At 37.8% G+C, this 22,297-nt stretch overlaps 1 protein-coding gene across 1 annotated transcript; it reads right to left on the bottom strand.

Moving 5' to 3' along the window:
* Positions 1-11,913: 11,913 nt before the first annotated feature.
* FBXO11 (F-box protein 11) lies at positions 11,914-22,175 on the bottom strand. Its single transcript, XM_011053989.2, has 8 exons — positions 21,984-22,175; positions 17,061-17,366; positions 15,902-16,693; positions 14,660-15,512; positions 14,351-14,571; positions 13,691-13,909; positions 13,410-13,617; positions 11,914-13,314 (listed from the first exon to the last, which is right to left on the bottom strand). Exons 1-8 carry the CDS (start codon positions 22,069-22,071, stop codon positions 13,185-13,187), a joined length of 2,817 nt encoding a protein of 938 aa, XP_011052291.1. The 5' UTR covers positions 22,072-22,175; the 3' UTR covers positions 11,914-13,184.
* Between the last annotated feature and the right edge of the window lie 122 nt (positions 22,176-22,297).

The raw sequence follows: 22,297 nt of genomic DNA on the forward strand, positions 1-22,297 counted from the left end.
AACAAGAGGGATTTAAAAAAAAAAAAACAAATGACAGATAATTAAACATGGGAATTATCTTCCCTCACGTTCGGAATTATGAAGGCAGCGCGTGTGACAAAATCGATCGTCTGTTTCCGCCCTAAATATTCCGTCTATTTCCTAAATACTCTCTCAAAATGTATGATTTAGGTGTTGTGCGAGATTCGGTGCACTGCACGAGAAAATATTGACACCCCCGACGCGAGGCGCGCTCTAAGCCGTCAGCCGCGCTCACGTCAGCCCCATCGGCGTCCCTTTAAAGCGCTCGGTTCTCCAAAGGGACGCGAAAGCGTACCTCATGCAGCACTTTGTGCAGCGAACGGGAGCGACTGCATCGGGCCGGGAGTGAAACATTAATCGCGTTACTTCTTAACCCTAGCCTTACACGTACGTATTGTACTGTACACTCCGACGGTCCTCCCGTCGTGAGCGATCAGCGTGAGCGATTCTCTCGCATCGATTCGCTTGATGCATTTCCGTCGCATGACGACGACCCAGTAATCGTAATGTCGAGAGTTCGAATGCTCGCTCGAGGAGATATTTCAAGTAGGCCTTTTGTACAAATCGGCTCGCGCAAAAAAAAGGTTTATTTTTTTACTATACTAGACTGCTATACTAGACTGCGCTACAATTTTTTTTTCTCCTCTGCGTCAAATTTCAAACATACAAAAATATTAGGCGCCTGTAATCCATCATATTTATTTGGAACTCTTTTTTTATTTGTATTATCACCTATTAATTATCGGCATTACACAGTTAAAATTCTTGAACACTTTGCAGCAAGTATCACAAATCAATTTTTCAACTAAAACTTTATAAAATGATAAATAAGGTGCCTAATATTTTTGGACAAGGTTGCATTTTATTTTAAGCAAAGGTGTACTATTAGCTATAAAAAGCAAATCTAAAATCATCTTCTCCGAAAGGGTTTAATCCGAAATCTGTGGGTTTATTCTGTTGAATTCGATCACTCGTAGTAGACTGGATTAGTGCACATTAAAGGCTGCTTTATATAAAATATCTATATGTGATGGCATAATTTAATCAATTTTGATAATAAAATAATACATTTGTGCTCTATTAAATAAACGTGACAATATTATTATTGGGTACTTAATCGGTTTAAATATTTATGTGCTTTTACATTTATAACTTTGCTAATTTTATATACAGCAGTATACTATATTTTTAATATGCACTAATCTTTAATAAAATTCTAGTGACCAATGACCAAATTTGTCGTATCTCGTACAATCGATGAGAAAGAAGAGGTATTTTTGTCTGTTTTCTTATACGATGAGAAAGAAGAGTATTTTTGTCTGTTTTATTTTTCTTGTGTAAGCGAAATCGTGGAAACTGTCATGTCGATTTCTTCCCGCTTTTGATTTTTACTTCCCCTTCGCTTCGAAATCTTTCCAAGTGTAAATCGCGAGTAAGGGTATTTCGCGTGTGAATATTAGAATCTCTACATTCTATAGGAATCAGATCAAGGTTGAAACTTTTTGCGCGCACCGATTTATTTATGCACGCGGGAGAGACTAGGGTGTTACAATCAATTCCCGGTGCTATTCGAAGAGTTCATGGCGCTTCGTCTCAATCCCAAACCGGAAACGCTTTGCGCTTTAGCACTTTGGGTTTTCCTCTAGGTAGAAAAGCAGCTTAGGATCGATCGCACCCCGGCAGTCTTGGTTAATTAACAGTTTAGATCGTATCTACGGGATGATCGATAAAAACGTGCTATTCCAGAAGCGTGCAAAGATGCTTTACAAACAGCGATATATATTGCAGAGGCATGAGAAAACAAAATAAGTCTAAGTCTACGGGATTCTCTTACAGAATATATTAAAAGAGTTTCTTTCTCTTTCCTTCTTTATCACGTATCGCATTTGCCGCTTATGAAATCTTAATTTTAATAATTATTTAATTTTACAGTTAATTAAAAATTGAGTTAATTTGACGGTCGCAATACAACAAAGGAACTTTTTATACTAAAAACTTTTTCAGCTTGCAGTCGTTAATAAATTTTATATATATGTATATACATACTTCGGCCAATTTCTTTTTATAAAATTCTTCTATTTCAAAAAAGGTATATTTTGGTAGATGATTGCATTTTCATGAAATACGGAGAATTAAGAATTATCCTATGCGAAATAAACAGCGAGCGCCACGTTAGTAGACCGTAGTTTAATAATTGACTAACGTTCCAAGTGGCTATGAGGGCCGTGTGCAGCCCTAATGAAGTTATTCTGAGTCTCGAGCTGTCCTGGTTTATAGTCACATAGTAGATACATCCATAACATGGATGAATAAAGAAAACTTTGTTAACCGCGCATGACCGACTGACCAACTAACTCTCGTTAACAATTCGTCCCCTAGACTGAGAATTATGCTTCATGCAGAATGACGTCTCTAGTGTTTCTACCTGCGACAAAGATAGCAAAAGCGAGAAATGGCGACCAATAGTTAACTACCTTAAACGTTAAATACGTCGATCATACCTAACCGCCTCTAACGATTTCTCAGAAATTACATACACATCCTTTAATAAAATCACCTTCTGTTCGTAAACTTAGCGATAAATGAAGACATTTTCTTTAAGACTTCTTCTGCCTACTCATTGCAGCCTTGAATTGTAACGTGAGAAAAATGTAGGTATAGCTATTGAAAATTCTTGCAAATGATATCAAAATAAAAATATAATTTTTAAATAAAACAATCGATAGAACAGATTTGTAAAATATACCGAAAATATTCCCCTTGTATTCTAGTAATCAATAAATAACCATATATTTATAATCAAATTATGCCTAACTAGAAAATGAAACAAGTTACATGACAACAGTCGAATAAATATAATTTCATTCTATTTCGAAATAAAAGAGGAGTTTTCGTGTATATATATATTTTTTTTCAAGTGTACTCTAACAAATATTGTTTTATTAAAAAATATTTCTATTTAACATCTTTTGTAAGAATTTTTATTGTGTTTTTTAAAAATCCATAGCGGTCAGGAGTCTAAATTCCATTTCGAGCCGGCCAAAAGATCCGCGTAGACAAAAGATGACTGATTTGAGAGTAAGTACCTTTACACATATAACACGCACGCGAAGCAATATGGGATACATAATTAATCACAAAGAGCGTTATTAATTGATCGCGGGTGCGAACGGTCAATCCAGAGCTAACTGACTCCGATTAGCGATTTTAGCTGCCTCATTCCAGATCATAGCCTTGTATTGTAACGGGAGGGAATGAAAAATACTTGGACGGTCGATTAATCAACGTTGCGGCGCAACCGGCACGTAATAATCGTGCGCGTTCGTACCTCGTCGCCGCCGCACCAGTTCACCAAGTTCGGAGCGATGGAGTCTTTAGCGGAAACAAAGGGAGATTAGCGCGCATGGAGGATTACATCGAACGCGGATTCTGCGGGTGAAATTCGCGCTAGATATTACGGTTGGATTATGGCTTCGTCTTAACCCCTCTGACGCGCTGCGAAGTCAAAGTTTCCGGGCTAATATAATTTTCATCGGTGGAAGGAGGCTTTCGCGACGATGGCGATGCCGTAACTCGGACAGGATAGGGGTTGAACGCCCAAAGTCCCGTATTGTCCGCGACGTTGAACCGTATCTGAAACGCGATATAGCGAAAAGTCCCGAATAGCTTAATACCTTGGAAGCAGGAGACTCGACGACCCGCGAATAAAAAGGAGGAAATGTTACACGGGATGTTCCAGATTTTTGCGCCCTCCTGCCCTTTTCACTGGCAGATTTTTAGGCAAACTTTTGGAGCCAATATTTTTCCTCCGGAAAAATCCAATTGGCGCGCATTTGCTCCCAAAGTATTGAACTGGATTTTTACATTTTAAAAAATCCTGATGAACGGAACGGTGAATATTTATAATGCGCGTTCGATGAAGGGGAAAAAAAAAAGAAGAAAAGGGAAGAAAATTATGATGCACCGGGGGTTATCTCCGACGTGCTGAAAATGCATCGGAGGGTTAAACGAATTGGCACTGCGCTGAGCTCGATTAAATTATCGTTGAATTTATATTCGTTCCATCGCGGAGCCTTCGCTCGCTCGCTTACGACGTAATAAATGCGAGAGTGGTGACAATAGTCCCTCCCCTTCGTCCTTACAATATAATAAGCGTGAAAGTGATGATAACAGTTTCTGCCTTTCTTCCTTTTTTCGTACAAGCTTTACGAAGATATGAATAAAGGCTTTGTGAGCCTTAACCGGAAGCGTAGAATACAGTCACGGTCTTGTATAAAATATTAAGAAATTCTGATATCGATCTCGATCTACCCATTACTCAATTATCCCATTATTATCGTGTCTGTCGTAAATTATTAGCTTCAACATGATAATTTATGATCCCTTCACATAAAAATACTTTACATGTAAAAAGGTACACCACCGGTTAAGGGTTGAAGGGTTTATCTTGAAAGATTATCCTTCAGGGGTGGCGGAAAGGCACGCTGTACTGCCCGCTCGATTTAACCCTCATAAAGATTACCCCAGCAACACGCACGCATATTTACAGTTTTTGAATATTGTACACTTTGCGGGAAACGAGAAAGCGGTAGAATTTCGACGAATTTAATTTTTCCGCGCTACGGAAGAATAGATTATTTTAACGTCAATCATCGTCATTTCATCGCACACATCGTAAATGCATAACTTTTACGTCCCTACGGCGTCTGTTCTCGAAATTTGTTCACGAAAAGAACGGTTTTGCTAAAGTATCTAAAAATTTAACTGAATACTGATTTTGTTGGATTACAGAAATTATATGGAACGCTCAAACTGATTTGTTGGAATGTCAACATTTTATTGTAACATTGTTCATTATGTTTCACTTTCCTCTAATAATTATTTTAATAATTCAACAAGATTGTTTTCAAATTTGTATCTACTTAATGTTGAAATTCTAAACAGAATATCGTAAGGCTCGTAATATGTTCTCGCAAAACTTATAAGAACTTACAAGTTACTTATAACTTTATGTAATATCTTTACAGTTTCTCGCTAGCCCTTGTAAGATTTACAAGAAATTGTAGACATTTACAAATCATACGTCTTACGAGAACAAATTACGAATCTTATATGATTCTGCTTAGAATTATAAATCTATAAATTTTTAGATACTTAAAAATTATTTTTTCTGTATATACTTTAAGTTCATATTTTAAAATAAATTTTACACAAATTTATTTCGAAATTCTTCGTGAATTCTTATCAAAATTAAACCAGTTCCAATTCTCGATGTTTTCATGACCGGTGATTCGTGAAAAATAGAAACTTCCATCTCGCTTGGAAGAACAGAGTTTTTTTTTTCATTACACTTTGTACGCATCCCTCGCGTGCAATTAGGTTCTCATAAATCATAATCCGGCTCGTCATAATACAGTGCCAGAATTTAAATTCGTGAATTGAATCTTATTAATTAATCGCTGAGTCTTCGCAACTGTACATTGATTAGGATTATTTAATTAGCAAGATTAACGGAAAAGAAATCATAGAACCGCGCTGGGTGCGTTCAACGTTGAAATGCGAAAGGATTTTGCGAAAAATTTTGATCCTTTAATGCAATCTTTAATTATCGGTCGCGAGGGTGTGCGTGCGTTCATGATTTTGATTTACGTTGAAATTGGCGTAGTTTTAAAAACAAATTTCTATGCTTCGCTATCTATCGCACAAGGGTGCATTTATTTAACGGTTACAATCAAAGACACCGAACATGGACTGCACCATTCGTATCTAAATAGTATATCAAATGTGGTCAATAAAAATGGGAGAGAGAGAGCGTGAGGACGACCAATCCCCTTCTCTTTCTACGATATTGTGATTGGTTGAATAGAAAGAAACAGAGAGCAGCTGTCTTCGCGACCTATTTCTTTCATTTTTGTTGATTAATTTTATACACGGCTGGCGCAGTCCATGCTCCATGTCTTTGGTTACAATGTTTCTCGTGTGTGCGTGTATATATATATATATATATATATATATATATATATATATATATATATACATATATATATATATACACACACTAACTAAACACACGTTGCCACCTTTCGACTGGTGTTCCGCTGAAGATCGACGGTCCTCCTGCCGGAAATTACCTCCGGAGATCGATTACCTTTGTCCAAATTGTTACTTTCTCACTAAAAAAGATCTGGCTCTCTGCCGAAGGATTTTTTTCGAAATCGGAAGAAACCGACGCGTGCACTTCAACCAGGTCTCTAAAAAAAAAATTTAGATCAGTTAGTCGGAGATTTATCCCGTTTGCAGGAGATTCGTTCGAAAAGCCAGAGTGTCCGGCCAAAAATCAGAGAGCTAGCAACCGTGACTACAAACATCAACTATTTTAAGGCCATTTTATGGGGAGTCGCGCGGAATCGTACAGCATCAGCGAAAAATCATCCTTCGTCTCTTCTATTTCCCCAACTTCTACCTACCCTTTCTTTTCTCCCTCGCAATCTACGTTCTGAAATTCGATACGATCGCGATCCCGTTTCACATCTCGTTATCGGAGATTGATACCGGGTGTAACTCAGAGTTCAATTCTCTCAATGTCGCGGATACGGAAAAATAAACCTTACGGCTATCGCGGCTCTCCGTTGTCGAGGGGAAAAAAAAAAACAACACGCAGGTATCACTTTCGCGTGCAGATAGTAGCGATATTTGATCTCGCGAAAATTGCAACGGTCTCGCGATCTCTCTGATCAGCACGAAACTGTAAAAAAAAAAAGCGACCACTCGCTTTTACTTTTTGTTGCAATAATTTCTTTCTTGCATGACAGTTAATAATAGGAGACGAAACGATCATTTTGGTGCAATCTACTCTTTTTCCCTTGCGCAAATTACAGAGAAGTTTAACGATAATCTTTAATCGCAAATATATTCATTGTCTCGATCGAAGGCTGACTTTTCTATATAGTCAAGGATAATTCTAAAAAGGCGAATTTATTTATTTCTGATAATTCCAATGCGGTAAATAATTATTTAAAAAGTAAACAAATTACATGCTGCAAAATAATAATTAAAACAAAATTATATTCGCTGCTGTACGAAATATATCCCATCTTTATTGCGCGTAATTTATTTATTCCACCACGCGCGTGCAATACTGAACAATTCGTGTGCAATCTTAATAGATAAATGACAAGGAATCAAGCTGCTATTTTTTATTGTCGTTTTGTGTGTTCTGCGATATTACATGTAACGTAATTTAAATTTTCCGCGTGTAATACAATCGTGCCACGGTCGCGACAGGATATGTTGTCCTGTAATCAATGTACGTTATTTAATCGCTGCATAATTATCATGCGTGAGGAATCGCGGTTTTAAACGAACAATTCATGGCGGAAAAGAACGATGTACGATTTTCCTTTTTACCCATTTTCTCCCTTTCCTCTTTCGTTTCGTGCTGCTCGAATCGGTAAATTTCGTTCGCTCGCGTTAAACGTCACGCTCTGTAAATTTAACCGGCCGAAATCTACTTGCACGAGGTAATTATTTGGTGGTATCGTTTATTTAATCGTACGAAAGACGATCGATCCCCCTTTTACGTTTTCTCCGTTTACCCTAGATGTAAAAGTAAACGCAATTCGGCAAACCAAACATATTTCGTCCCGAGGGGAAAAAAAAGATAACTAACAATAAAGTAAACTAACAATAAAGGATAAAAAAAATAAAAATTATAATCGACAATATATTTTTTTTTTATATAATAGTGCAATCAATACGGTATGTATATATATTTATATATAATATATATAGAATGATCAAGTTAATATTTACACTATACGTACTTCTACTGATTTTTTGCGAATCTGTGTGTTTGCACACAACAATTTTCGTGTGCTCTTAATCTATCTAGCTTCTCTACCGCATCGGTATGGGGCTATGGCAACTAATGTAATAATGGCAAGTACTTGCTGACGAAAAATCGAGAGAGCTGATACTTGACGGTGGTGCAGACTTTGTGGAATGGAGCGATCGAAGAGTCGCGAAGAGAGACCGATGGATCAAGGCCGTTTTATTTCGTTTTGCACAATACTGATAAATGCATCGTGTATGTTTGCTTACACGATGTATTTATCGAGATGACCAACTTGTTGTAATTCTCAAAATAAATAACTGTGTCTCTCCTTTTCGTATTTTTCAAAATATTTTTAAATCAAATCAAGCATCCTGTACACGAGACGCCGATTAGCCAGATGTAAAATGAGAGAGGGAACCTATATAACTTATTGATTATCCATACAAAATTTCCATGTGAAGAAAACATAAACAAGGTACGATATTAAAAGTAAAAAAAATCATAATATAATATAAAAAAATTCATATAAATATTTCATATGAATATAAAAAAATATATAAAAAAGAAAGTTCCATTCGATGGTAACGTAAAAATTGTTCCTTGTATTTTTTTTTTGCGAATACCGTCTAAGAGTCTAAGATTCAGTATTCAGGATAATCGGCGTCCAAACAATTGATGCTTTATCATACAGCATTCTGAAACTTCGAGACTTCATGTGAAATGCGCTCATTGCTCGCGACTAAGCTGATTAGCTCAACAATCCGGCACGCACAATCAACGTAATTGCTATATTGTATCGCACTTGTCAGGTTTTTGTCTGAAACCCTCTTGTCGGTCACGATATCAAACAATTTTCCATTTTCTTCTTTCTTTTCCTTTTCTGTTACAAGATGCGCTCTTCTCACTCTCAAGATTTCGCAATATCGTGAAACGACAATCACTTTGGTGGGAAACGTGCGATAAAGCTCTATTTAGCGTCAGCGGATCTTACACGCGGAACTGTGAAAATGACAAACACAACTGGAAGGGTGGGAGGGATGGGGTTTTGCTCTATTGCTGTGATCGAGTCTTATCTCTAATACATTCAACAACTAGAAACAGAGAAACACTGGAATCGTACCGCAGCCGAATATGAAAGTCTCGACCCACCATGTGTGTATGTGTATGTATGCATGTATGTGTGTGGAAGTTCTTTGTGCAAACCTATTTTTACCTATCTCTCGCGTCTAGAGTGTCTGTATGTGTTCCTCCTTTCTTTCCTCGTTTTTCCCATTTTTTTTTTGGAGTTTTAGGTCACGAGGGTGTAAGCCGTAAAACGCGTACGCTCGAGCAGGCGGAGTGTGGAAGCAGTCGGGAAGTTATTATACGAGTCCACGAATCGTTCGCCGCTTGGTTACTGCCTCGTCCTACAACGTACATACATATATACACGGCTGCTGCGCAAAAACAATGTGTTCGAAACATTACTCAACATACATACTTGGGAAACTGCACGGAGAAAAAGAAATCGCCGACACGGCTGAATTTGTCACTGTCGCCGGTGAGTTTCGTTAGTTGTTATATTACGGATAGTAAAAAGACTTGCCGAGGAAGACGCCGATTCTGCTCGATAGAAATAACCTTCTGCGATTTTGTCATTTTAATTACGATATTACGGAATAATTATATCATGTTCTCGAGGCACTTTTGCTGCGTCAACAACATCTGATATTTCTGGAGTTTGTCGCAGAAGCGTATCGCAGATCATCTTGCTGTAATACTAAATGAATTACAAAATTTCAACGAAAAAATTTATACAATATTCAACAAATAATTATCAATATAATATTAATCTTAGTAGATTTAAGCAAGTCTTGTTGAATCACTGAATAAATAGCAGCAGTGACAGTTTATGCTGTGACGGAGAAGTTCCTTCTCTCGCTATATATGTGAAAGGGTAGAAATCGCAGAAAAATGCTCCCCTCGCGTATTCGGAGGGAAAAATGGCTCCGCACGGACGATGATAAATTTATACCTCCGAGAATTTCGTTTCATCCTTCCTCGGAAGAGAGATGAAGAATGCGGCCGTGTACACTTGCGCACGCGATTCTGTCTCGATTGCTTTGATAAAAAAAAAAAGAAATGTATTTACACATACATACATCTCTGCAACATATATCATGTATGCACAACAAAATGATTCGGTCCAAGAATAACGCAGGACAATAATATCCAGTGTTTAAATTCAATCAATAATTTACACAATCCGATAAGTAATGACAAATAAAATTCTATGATCATACGTCCAATTTAGAGAGCGGCGTAAACTCTGACCGATAATTTGAATGTGAAAAAAAAGAAAATAGAAATTCTGAGCATCCGGCGCATAACTGCAATATACATAACATAATTGAACCATATATCGTTATAATCTCGTTATCGCCGCATTCTTCTGCAATTCCTCCACTTCAAACAGACAGAAAAGGATCTACGAACTTTCGTCAAACGAACAATTATTAAACAAAACAACAGATCATACAATATATCACTCAAGAACCCAAAAGATTCGATATACATCTTTTTCCCTTTTTTAAATTTAATGCGACATACTGCGTGAAAAATGCCTTTCACTTAATATCTTCTCCCATTCAGTACTATTTGTAAATATATACATACCATATATATGTGTTTTTGCGTATATGAATATATATATCCATGTACACATATCTCTGACAAACGAAGTCTGTGCAAAAGATAAATTTAATCTCAAGGTAACTAAATGTATATATATAAAATATCTCTGCTATACACTTAATGTACACATATTTGTACATATATGTGTACATAAATAAGTATACTTGTATTGTGTATATATATATATATATATTAGGTGTTGGAATTAATTCGTAGCGTTTTTAATGAAAGTACTTCCCATCACTTGTAAAACGCTACGAATTAATTCCAACACCTAATATATATATTATATATACACACACGTTTAAACACATATCTCAGAGATATTTTGTACTTAAAATTCTTAGTGTTGTATATTCAGAATAGTCGTCCGGAGAACGAATCCGGATCTTTTACTTCACATGAGACTGTTCGAGCATTGAACTATGTAGTACTTTTATATATATACTTTTATATATGTATTTATATATAGATACACATACACACATATGTATCTATATAATATATTATCCTCCTGAGTCGCGGTAAGCTGAAAGGCAATTTTCGTGCGCCTCCTTGCCGTTCACGACATACAAAAGATACCACAGAATATACACATAGAGTAACGAATTACGAATTGTCAAATTCCGAACAAAACTCACAATGATAAACGCTTCACGACAGTCCGCTCCTCTCTACTTATCTATATATGTATACCATTTGCGTAAATAAAGGTGATTTCGGTCTAAAATTATATCGCTAATAGGCGCTTCCTTTCCTCGCACGGGAGCGCGCGCGCCGCTCCCGGAAAAATTACATGTTACAATAAGGTAATTAGACTTTTTTTACTCACTAACGTAATAATTAAAAAAATCTGATTACTCTGAAAAATTCGAGACTTTTTAAAAACTGTTCCTCGGACAGTACATCTTCTATTTCGAGCGCTTAACTGTTTCCGTTTTCATCCCTTTCGTTTTTTTTTCACTGGTATACACCGTCGTACATTTCCGCGTGTACGCACTCTTTTTTTTCTCACTCTTCCCGTCGTAAGTTTTAAATTTAGTTTTCAACATTTATCCCATCCTTATTATGCACTTCGCCCGTATGGGGGCAACTTAGGACCATCACATAATTCACCATCGCGATTAATGGAATTGTTACGCGTTAATTACGAGGTATGTTTACATCGAAAAATTAGCAGCACGTTTACTTTTATTTTGATTATTCCACCTGTGTGAGTTTTGTATATCACATATTTTAGACATTCGTTCCGGTGTGTCTTGCAGATCTTCGTCTTGTTGGTTTCCCAGCCTCTTCGTTCCATCTCCTCTCGTTTTGTACCGCATAGATTCGATCATTGATCAATGAAGTTGCACTTGATAATCGTGACCCGTTGGTTTACAGTCTTTTTGCTTTTTTTTTTGTTATGTGAAGTGAGATTCAAGATTTTCAGTTTTGCAATTTCGAGTGCGGCACTCAACGACGCGCACTGCTTGCGTTCCTTTTATACACTGGTAAGATTAAATCCCCTTTTATCAGTTTAATCGAATGCAAATTTTATCTATATGTTTTACGTTCTTTCATTGTAGATTGATGTTTCTGCTCAAAAGTAGATAATATGACTGTATTATTCGCCCTCAGCGTTATTACTGGTTCGCGTTCGATATACACAATTTACATTCCGGATATATTGTTTCACACTGTGCGAACTTACATTCGTCTTATCTACGTTATCGCGGTTTTCGTTAAGTTTTAAGCAGTACATTAGAGCGTATTACGAGGTGTCGAGTGTCATTATGGCGTATACACATGTTTCTCTTCCTTCTTCATTTCGTTTTTACAGCACTGCACTTTCTTGTTACATGAAGATTTTAAGGATTGTAGAACCTCAATAAAAAGAGTCACGTGAAAAGTTCGATTTATGATTAGCCTAGCGTTTCCCTCGTGTTTACACATTTAAATTAATTTGATATACCTAATACGATACTGTATGTTTTACACATATGAGGGCTTTCTTTGTTATTTTATTATTATCGCTTTCTTAGCGATTAGATTGCCGAGTTCTTTATTGACTTTAAAGAAAAAGAAACAATTTTTCATTTCTTTTAAAAATCTTTAACAATCAATCAAAAAGAAACAACATTTGCAATAAAATATAGGTGAATTCACATCATCGTAATTTTAATAAACTCAGAAAAGATAACCAATCCAATTAATTATTTAAGATGTGCTTAAATTAGTGGATAAATTATTAATTCGTCTAAAAAATCTATTATATTATTCGTAATGTGATGTAATAAACGTTTATATAAAAATGGAATATATTCACGTAAAAATTAAAGCAAATAATGTATGAAAGACAAAGATCGTGATTTCGATAAAAAAAATAAATAATATATAACAATATCATGTATCACATTACAATTGAAGTAATATTACTGATACATACTATGTGTTTGTGTGATTCATATTATATCGTAATATATCATATTAACAATAAAAATAAAATCATTGCAATAAATAGAATTTTTTTAAAGTATAACAATGATATAATGACGATATAAACCAAATATTATGATAAAGAACTCGGCAATAAATTTACTGCGTGTGCTCGCAATATTAATGGACTTACGGCTCTAAACATTGTTTGATTGTTTAAATTATTTTAGGTTAGTTCCTAGTTGACCATAAGTGTATGCGATTCCATGGGCGCCGCACTATCGTACAACGTATCCGTGTCTTGCGTAGGTTCACCCTGCAGTTGACACTGATTGCTCAATGTTCCGGCGCCGCAATCGCAAAAGAATCTAGAAATAATTAACGCACACAATTACATTAAGCGATTACTCCACTTATGGCGAGTACACTTAAATAATGCACGGAATCGAACATGCAAACTCACCGATCATGTCTGATGAATTCCACATCGTGACCGGCGTGACAAGTTTTTATACAGTTGACGCATATCGCGTTTCGATCTGTCGTGTTACACGTTTGACATCGATAGAAGTCGTGCATAGGGAAGGAAGTGTACGAAGAGATTTTGTATAAACATTGACCATTCCCAACTGCTTTCTCCACCGCGTCTTGATTATTAAATATTTTATTGCCTAAAAACCAAAAGAAATGCAATACTTTTTCGTTAAAAGCGCCGACGATTAGCTATTGGAAGCGAGTGTTTACCTCTAGTTGTCGGTTGCACCCCACTCGCCAGACACAGACCGCCGAATCGATTATTGAATATTTGATTGAATTCCAGGGTAGCAGTGGCGTTGTTAGTTATTTCAACACCGGCCGCCAATCCGTCGAAAATCCGGTTCCTCCTCAGGATCGGTTGCGATTGTGTCGATATAAGCACACCAGCTTGCGCATTGCGAAATATGTCATTCTCTTCCAAAATACCTGTATCGAGAAACGCGAAAATCATGATTCTATCTACTTCTCAATGAAATATATTTATTCAATCTCACCCATTATTATAGATATTATCTTCATATTACAATTAATTTTTATAATAATAACTTTTTATGATCAAAGAGTTTAGATAATTACTATACAAAAAAATCATTAATTATTAATTATTAATCATTAATTATAAATTACAAGTTGGAATAACTAAGTTCGAATACTTGCAATGTATTTCAATATGCACTAAAATTTTTTTGGCACAAATTTTAGTAAAAACAAATAAAATGTTTGATTAATATCATGATAAATTTCAAAAATAAAACTATAAATTATTTAAAAGAACTTTATCGCTTAATGTATGATTATTCATCAGAATGTCATTAACTAATAATACATAAGCCAAAATTTCACAATTAAAAAGAAAAACCGTTTTACCTTTGCCTCCATTAAATATACAAATTCCGCCGTCTCTTCCATCGAATATCTTGTTTCTTTTAAGAGTTGGATTGCTGTCCGTTTTAATCCAAACGCCAGCCATTGCATTGTCAAAAATCTCATTTTGTTCGAGTAAGCCTAAGCCACTATTATACACTAGAACTCCGCCGTTTTGTCCTCCCCATATCTTATTACCACGTATGACCGGATTACTACCAGTCCTGCAGAAGAAGCACGCATTCAGCCAATTTTCTTATCGCTAAACATCAAAGCATCTAAGCCTACGATCTTTTCGAAAGTAAAAATTACCTTATTTGTACTCCTGAATACAAGTGATTGAAAATATCATTGTCCTCCAATTTCCCATGGCCGTTGTCGTAAAAATATACGCCGACTTGTTTACCACTGTGAATTCGATTTCGCCTTAAAACCGGCGTCGAACCCGTTGTGATCCATACGCCTGCCAAAGTATTGGCATATACCTCGTTTTCCTCTATTAAGCCCTGGCCTTTTTCGTGCACATAAATACCGCCGTGCTGACCGTGATGTATTTTATTGTGCCGGACGATCGGATCCGAGTTTGTTCTAATTTGTATACCAGCTAGTGCATTGCCGTAAATGTTGTTGTGTTCGATCAAACCTCTACCCTCGCCGAAAATGTACACTCCACCTTGATGGCCATTGTATATTTCATTTCGACGTATAGTCGGATTAGAGTTCGACGTGATCCATACGCCAGCAAAATTGTTTGAATGAATCTTGTTATCGATGAATTGTCCCAGACCGTTCTCGTGCACATAAATACCCCCAGTCTGACCATGATGGATTTCACAATGAACAACAGTAGGATTAGCACCAGCTTTTACCTCAAAACCTGCTATCCGATTGTTGTGAATATCGTTGGCTTCAAAGTAACCAAGCCCATTATCGAACGTGAATATTCCGACATCGCGACCGTGATGAATGTGATTCCGTCGCATGATGGGATTCGCGTAATTCTTCACCCAGATACCAGCGAGAGCATTCCGTGAGATCTCATTATCCTCATATGTGCCTTGGGCGTAGTCAGTCACATACAAGCCAACATTCTCACAGTCTGATATGTCGCAGTTCTTCACTAATGGATTAGCACCTACGCCTGATACACAAACCGCTGCACCAACTAAAAATTTTAATAAAATTGCCAATTTACACACAAACATTGTATACTGTATATTACACATAAATTTATATTATATATTGAATTAAGTATAAATATGACTTGAAGATAACTCATTCTATTCTTTAAAAGATTATGTCCGTTTCTACTAATGTAGAATTCTAATCTTGGTTTAATTTATTTTTTTCTAGTTTTAAGAATTAGAAAAGGATAAAGAGTAAATTAAACAGAGATTAAAGTTAATCTATATTGAAAGAAAATAAAATAAGAAATATAGATATTATTTATATTTTTTATATGGAGGTAATTCCAAAACTTAAGTTCTAAATTTTTATTAAAATATTTCAATCAATAATATGTCCAATTTATAAAGATATTAAGTGCACACTTACCAACGCTCGAGCTTCTGATGATACAATGATCGACAGTGGGACTGCAATTTTCGCCAACTTCCAAACAATAATGTTTATGATGTGGTACAGTACTCGTAACATCGGGTGTGAATTTCAATGTGAGATGCCCGGCATAAGCGCGTTTTGCACCTTCCACAAACATAACCGTTGACTCGCTTTCTCGTTCCAGAATAACGGATTCCGCGACATTTCCTGGCGCTGCACCAATCAATGCTACATCGCTATCGATCACAAGGAATTCGCCTCTATATGTGCCAGCATGTAAAAAGACTAAATGTTGCGTCGATGTATCCTCTCCGCTGGTTTGTGAAGTGCTGTTGCAACAACCTTGGCCGCTCGCAGTTGTAGCACCGCTGTTTACCGATGCGCTATTGCTCCTGTACTCATCGACGTAATCCAACGCGCCTTGAACCGTGTTGAAGTACGGCAGATTACGGCCCTTAAACTTTAAGTCTTGAAAGCCAGGTCGCACGTGCACGCCTCTGTATAGCTGCCTAAAACTTTCCTTCCATGGATTCTGATACTCAGTTTCGTCCGGTGAGACAAACTCAAATTTACATGGCCCTGGATTAAACAGTGGCAGGTCGTATTCGTAGACCTGTTGGTATAGAGATTTCCATAATTCCGTATCGTTCGCAATTACTTGGAATCGCTTGCAGACTTGTGATACGCGGCAAAGATCTTGTTCCATTAGATAATTAAATATTGTGAGTAGCACTTCATCGGGGAGTTCATATTGGAGGTAATGCGCTGCCGTATTTGTATTTATACCTGTAAAAAATAAAAGTTGAATCGATTAGGATTTAGCAAACTTCAAGTTGAATTTCTAAAGATATATATTAAGAAATGAGCACATCATTAAATAAGCTATTAAGATTTTTGTGTTGCGTATATATCATACAGAGTAATAAATATTTATGATATGTCCACTATTATGTGTTAATCTTTAGAGGACGAAGGTCTATTTTTAAAATCTTTTACTCAAATAAAATCCGTTATAAATCATTATTTCATTGTATTTTTTGCTTCAAAATATGAGCCTGTTTCTTTCCCATTCTGTAAAGAGTAATTCTTTATTTTCCAACAGAGCAGTTTCTAATTCTATTGTTCAAAAATTAATAATCATCTTGAGACGTACCATCTGTGGACAACGAACATGTTCGTCTTGGTCGCTTCCTCGCCGGTAAAGACGATGAACCAAAAGTAGCAGCAATACCACCCGATGGCGGAAGAGCAGAACTCGTGCCAGGCGCTGGATCAGGATGCGGTGGGCTTTTACGTCTCAGGTCATATGGCGACGAGTGCGATTGAGGTGATGGTGAGGGAGCAGCAACTCCGGATACACTAGGGGACGAGCCTCGTGCACCACTTCCTCCGCCTCCACCGCCAACTACTACTGGAATGATCTGATTGGCCGTTGGACATGGTAGATCGCACGGCTCGGCTAAGAACACAAAACATAATCGTTAGAAAAAAAGGAAACAAAAAAAGAAATAGAAACGAATACTTTTTCCAAAAACCTCAAAGGAGATATAAAATCTTCCAAAGTTCCCTGAAAAGAAAGAGATCGTTTTAAGTTTCTATTTTTGTTTATTTTTGCACATTTCTAGAAGTTAAGCAGGATAGAAAGCAGTCTCTCTCCCTCCCTCCTTCTCTCTCTCTCTCTCTCTCTCTCTCTCTCTATCATTCTCTCTGCGCGAACATAAATAAGCTTGTATAACATTACATTCTTGTATTGTATATATCATAACAATTATCATATTATATATCATATATAATATAAACAAAAAGCATTTGTAACTGCATGTGCAAACATTTGCTATCTGCCATGTAATTTATAGTAAACCAGGGACCATTAGAGAATTTACATAGTGATACAAAGTGACCTTGTTTTACAAATGCTACGGCATAAATTGTCAAGTGTATAATGTCGCAAGCCCGCATGGAGAATCTGTTAATAAAAAACAACGTTGCGATTACATGTATTTCCATGTAATTGTTGACATTATGCAAATCCAATTGCACATCAATGTGCAATGATGAAATCACGAACAATGAAAATGGCCCACACGAGTTTGCTAGTTCAATTTTTTAACGTCAACTATATAACGTAAATAAATATGATGATAACAATATAATTCTTACACTACACAATAAAAAATACTTTGTATTTGTGTTGAAAATAGTTCACTCAAAAAAATTTTGTGTTGAATTATTAATATATTCGAGTGTTAATAATGTGATTATATTATTAAAATCATTTGAGTGAAATTAATATTCATTTTTTAGTAATATAATTTCATATTCAATATTCCAGAGTAATACAACTTATGAGTGGATAAATGATGTGATTTTAAATGTAAATTTTAAGATAAATGAATAAAATACATTTTAATTTAACATATCATAAATGTTAATTTTAAAAAATATTGTAGTTTTTTCAGTTTGCTTACGAACATTGTCAATTTTATCTTTTTTGTTTTAATTTTTAAATATAATATTTGTGTTACTTTCTAATATATTCATCTTGTATTAAATGAACATAAACATTTGAGCGAACATTTGAGTGGATCATTTGGGATACGTGAAATATGTTAAATTTAACACAAACTTTCAGCTATGCATATGTGTCGAACATATCGTAAAATCAAAGAGTGCGCATTGTGCAATAAACAACTATTAATACATCGTGTTGTATCTTTCCCAATAATACGTCTACGATTACTATGAAATGTGTGAGCACACATAGGCTTTCGTCAAATCCGATCTCCGTAATCGCGAGACAAAGATTTATGCCAAGGTATAAGTTGACAAAAGTTCATTGATGATTAAGGCCCGGCACTACGACCTATCTCCATTCATTTTCGAATCGTTTTCGCGTACTCAACGGGCATCGAATCGTCATCATGCATGGCTTCATTCGGTTCCGTTCCGTAAACAGCGCCTTGACGTTTCACTTTCTAGCTGGTTGCTGGCACACGCGGCGGATACACGCAGCACGGGAGGGCGCTGCTCGTGTGGGATCCACCGAGACACGCCGATTTCTGGGGGCCGGGGATACTCTCGATCACGTTTCCGGGTCACGCCGAGTCTTCTCGCGAAAGTGGAGCACTGGTAATTCGTCACTCAAAACGCATCGATACCGCGTAACAGACATCGAGTCTCTCTCTCTCTCTCTCTCCCCCTCCCCCTTCTCCTTCACTCTTTTTCCTCTCCTGCAAAAAAACTCTTTTAGAAGTGTCTTGTCTTTCGACAAATCCTGGACGATGTAATTCCAACGATCGTAGAAGATCGATCCTCGAGCACCTGTCACGCTGAGAAATATATCTGGTTGAAAATAAATGAACCAAAAGAGTTTGATTATATTAATCAGAATTCTAGTTATTTAAAGAATTAGAATTTGAATAGATTTTAGAACCAGAAAATTCTAATTCACCAATTTGCAATGAGAATTCCGATTAATTCAATCAGACACTTTTCCCAGTACGAGATTATATCGGATGACATCATTTTTATTTTTATCTGTGACTTTCGCAAATATAAACGTCCTAATATCTGTATCAGCAATATCAAGCTATGTCATTTAATTATATTTGAGCTTAAATAGAGCATCTTTTAGAATTTAAGTACACTGTAAAAAGAGTCTAATTGCATTAACTGGAATTCTGATTGAAAATGAACAAATCAAAACTTTCTGGTTGAATCTATTATAATTTTAGTTGAAATAACCAAAATTTTAATTGATGTGAATAGAACTTTATGATTGAATCTATTATAATTCTAGTTGAGATAATCAAAAATCTGAGTGATATAATTAGAATTTTCTGGTTCGTTCGCTTTCAAATAAAAATTTTTCTCAGTATAGAGCATTCTTTAGAATATAGAGGTCTATTTTTAGAATCTTACAGCTTTTCCTTAAGTTTTATTATAATTCATTATTTCTTGTTTCAAAAAGATGTTTCAAAACTGTTTCAACATTACTACAGTGACTTTCCCATCCGTAAAAGCCAATTAATTTTCAACATAATTTTCAATATATATTGTTTTGTGTCTTTCTAACAATAAGAATCTCAAGTATCGTCGTGCGTGCTAATAATCATTTAACGACAACTGAATCTCTCGGAATATTTGGACGTCACAGCTTCAATGGTCCCAAGAATATTCGCTCACTCGTCCTCCCATTTTGCTTCCGTTTGTTCTCCCGCTTCTACTCTCCTCCTCTCTCCGTTTCATCCTCGATCGCTCTCCCTCTCTCGGACCGGAAAATTCGGCACCGATCGACGTGCATCTCGCAAGCTGCGCCGCGTTCCAGCTGGATCGCTGGCGAGTCGGAAATGAGGAGAGAAAGAGAGAGAGAGAGAGAGGGAGAGAGAGGGGGAGGGAGAGAGAGAGAGGGAGGAGGAAAAAGGAGAAAAAGACCGAAGAGGAAAAGAAAGAAGAGGAAGGGAGAGAGAGAGAGAGGGCGACTACAGAGCCAACATTCCGGCGGATTGATCACGAAGTGGAGATCGCGAATCGATACGATCGGCTCATAGGACGTATGGTACCGTTTCTGCACGAGGTACACAAAAGCAAATGTTCTCCAACGGAGCGGGAGACTTCAATTCATCACGATATTGCGTTACATTAAGGGTCGCATACCCTCGATCCACCGTGGGGTCGTTCAACCCTTATTATATTATAGCCTGGAGACACTCGGCCCTACATATTATTGCAACAGTGATCACCCACCGTTTCCCGTTGGCGAGCACGCGACGCTTCCTCTCGTCCTCGTTTCGAAATTGCACCTTCGAATTTGCGATTTGACGGTGTTTGCAATTTTATCAATTCGCCGATTCGCGCTCTCATTCAAGGCTGAACCCGCTGAACAGTATCCGGCGGTTCGATTAGTCGTTCGTTCACCATTGTTTACCCGGACGGCAGCGCGCGATGGCGAGAGAGACGCTGCGTTCCGCAACTCATCGGCAGAAAAAAGAAGAGAAAAAGAAAGTGTTGCAACCTTCTCTCGGTCCACGAACTGTATCGCGTTCCCGTGGACGCGCAGCCGCCAATCAGAAATTATTCACAAATACCGAAAAGCAATATGGCCGTTAGTAGCTGCCAATCGGAAATTGCTCGTAAATCCGAAAAACGATTCACGAACAAGGAGAGGAGGGGGGGGGGGTGAGGGGGTGGCGCAGATTCCGGAGCACGAATGATCGGGATACGATTGACAGCATTGCGGAGCTTGACGTTTTAACAGTTAAACACGCGACTGTCATCTGATGTTAACTACGTTGCTCCTTTGTCGTTGCAACTGCGAGCGAGAGTACTCCGATTGACAGTTTTATCATTGCGCACATTCTACGCTACCTAACCTCAGCTGCAAAACGCATAGAGCATATATTCGAAGCAGCTAAACATGAAATACATGCAGTAGCTCGTGAATATTTAAAACAGACTATTCCCTATATATCATCAGACTATAACACTAAATTTATAGTTCCGAAAGCAATCTTTCTTTCCTTTTTCACTGGACACAGGTTTGAGGTCACCTCTTTTAGCACCTTTCCAAAGTCCGCTGTTCCAAGCGAGACTGTCAGGAGAACGGAAGAAAAGAAACCGGGGGAGAATCGTGGGAGGATAAAAGCGAGACTGGAGAAAGAAGCCGTGAAGAAATGGGCGGATATCGAAGCGAGGGCGAGCAGGAAACGCGGCGCGTGCCCCCGCGTACATACATAGTTCCCAGGGAACAAAGGCGTGGAGTCTCGGGGATCGTCACCGACGGCACGAGCACCCCGGAGGATCTCGACGTGGAGTCTCGACGGGACGACGGAAGCGACGAAGAGATGGAGCGGACGTGAGAGTCCTGGACGAGAGAGCTTCGACGGCGACGGCGACGGCGACGGCGACGACTCGGAAAAGCCGTCTTTGTCTCGTCTCCTCGCTCTCGCTTGCTCCCTCGGTTCGTCCCTCTTCGTTCACTCCAGCTCACTCGTTCTCGTTTGTTCACTCGCTCTTTCTCCGTTGCGCTCGCTCGTTCGCTTGCTTGCTTGCTCGCTCGCTCGCTCACTCGGCTTACCCGTTCTCGGCAAGGGGATCCTGTTTCCGTTTTTTCGACGCGACCTCCGCACGTAGCTGCGCGACGACGAAAACGACGCGCTCGGCATCTTCGTGTCGTCGGCGGCCCTCGGCGGTCGTCCTCGTGTCCGTCCTCGTTGCCGTCGTTGTCCTCTTCCTCCTCCTCCTCCTCCTTCTCCTCCTCCTCCCCCACCTCCTCCTCCTCCTCCTCCACCACCTCCTGCTCCTCTTCCGTCGCCGTCTGCCTCTCCTGTTCCGCTTCTGTCGATCGCGATTCGTCGCACTTGCCGACTACTACGAGGATACGTCGCGAGG

Source organism: Acromyrmex echinatior, chromosome 18 (assembly GCF_024713525.1).
Source record: "Acromyrmex echinatior isolate Ae372 chromosome 18, ASM2471352v2, whole genome shotgun sequence".
Classification (NCBI taxonomy): Eukaryota; Metazoa; Arthropoda; class Insecta; order Hymenoptera; family Formicidae; genus Acromyrmex; species Acromyrmex echinatior.

Excerpts from the sequence above, each read along its gene's own strand:
- FBXO11 (XM_011053989.2), bottom strand. The coding sequence starts at position 22,071 with ATGCCGAGCGCGTCGTTTTCGTCGTCGCGCAGCTACGTGCGGAGGTCG. Across the intron at positions 13,910-14,350 it reads TATATTTAATGGAGGCAAAG|GTATTTTGGAAGAGAATGAC; the intron begins GTAAAACGGTTT and ends TTCTCGATACAG. Across the intron at positions 13,618-13,690 it reads GGTGCAACCGACAACTAGAG|GCAATAAAATATTTAATAAT; the intron begins GTAAACACTCGC and ends TTTGGTTTTTAG.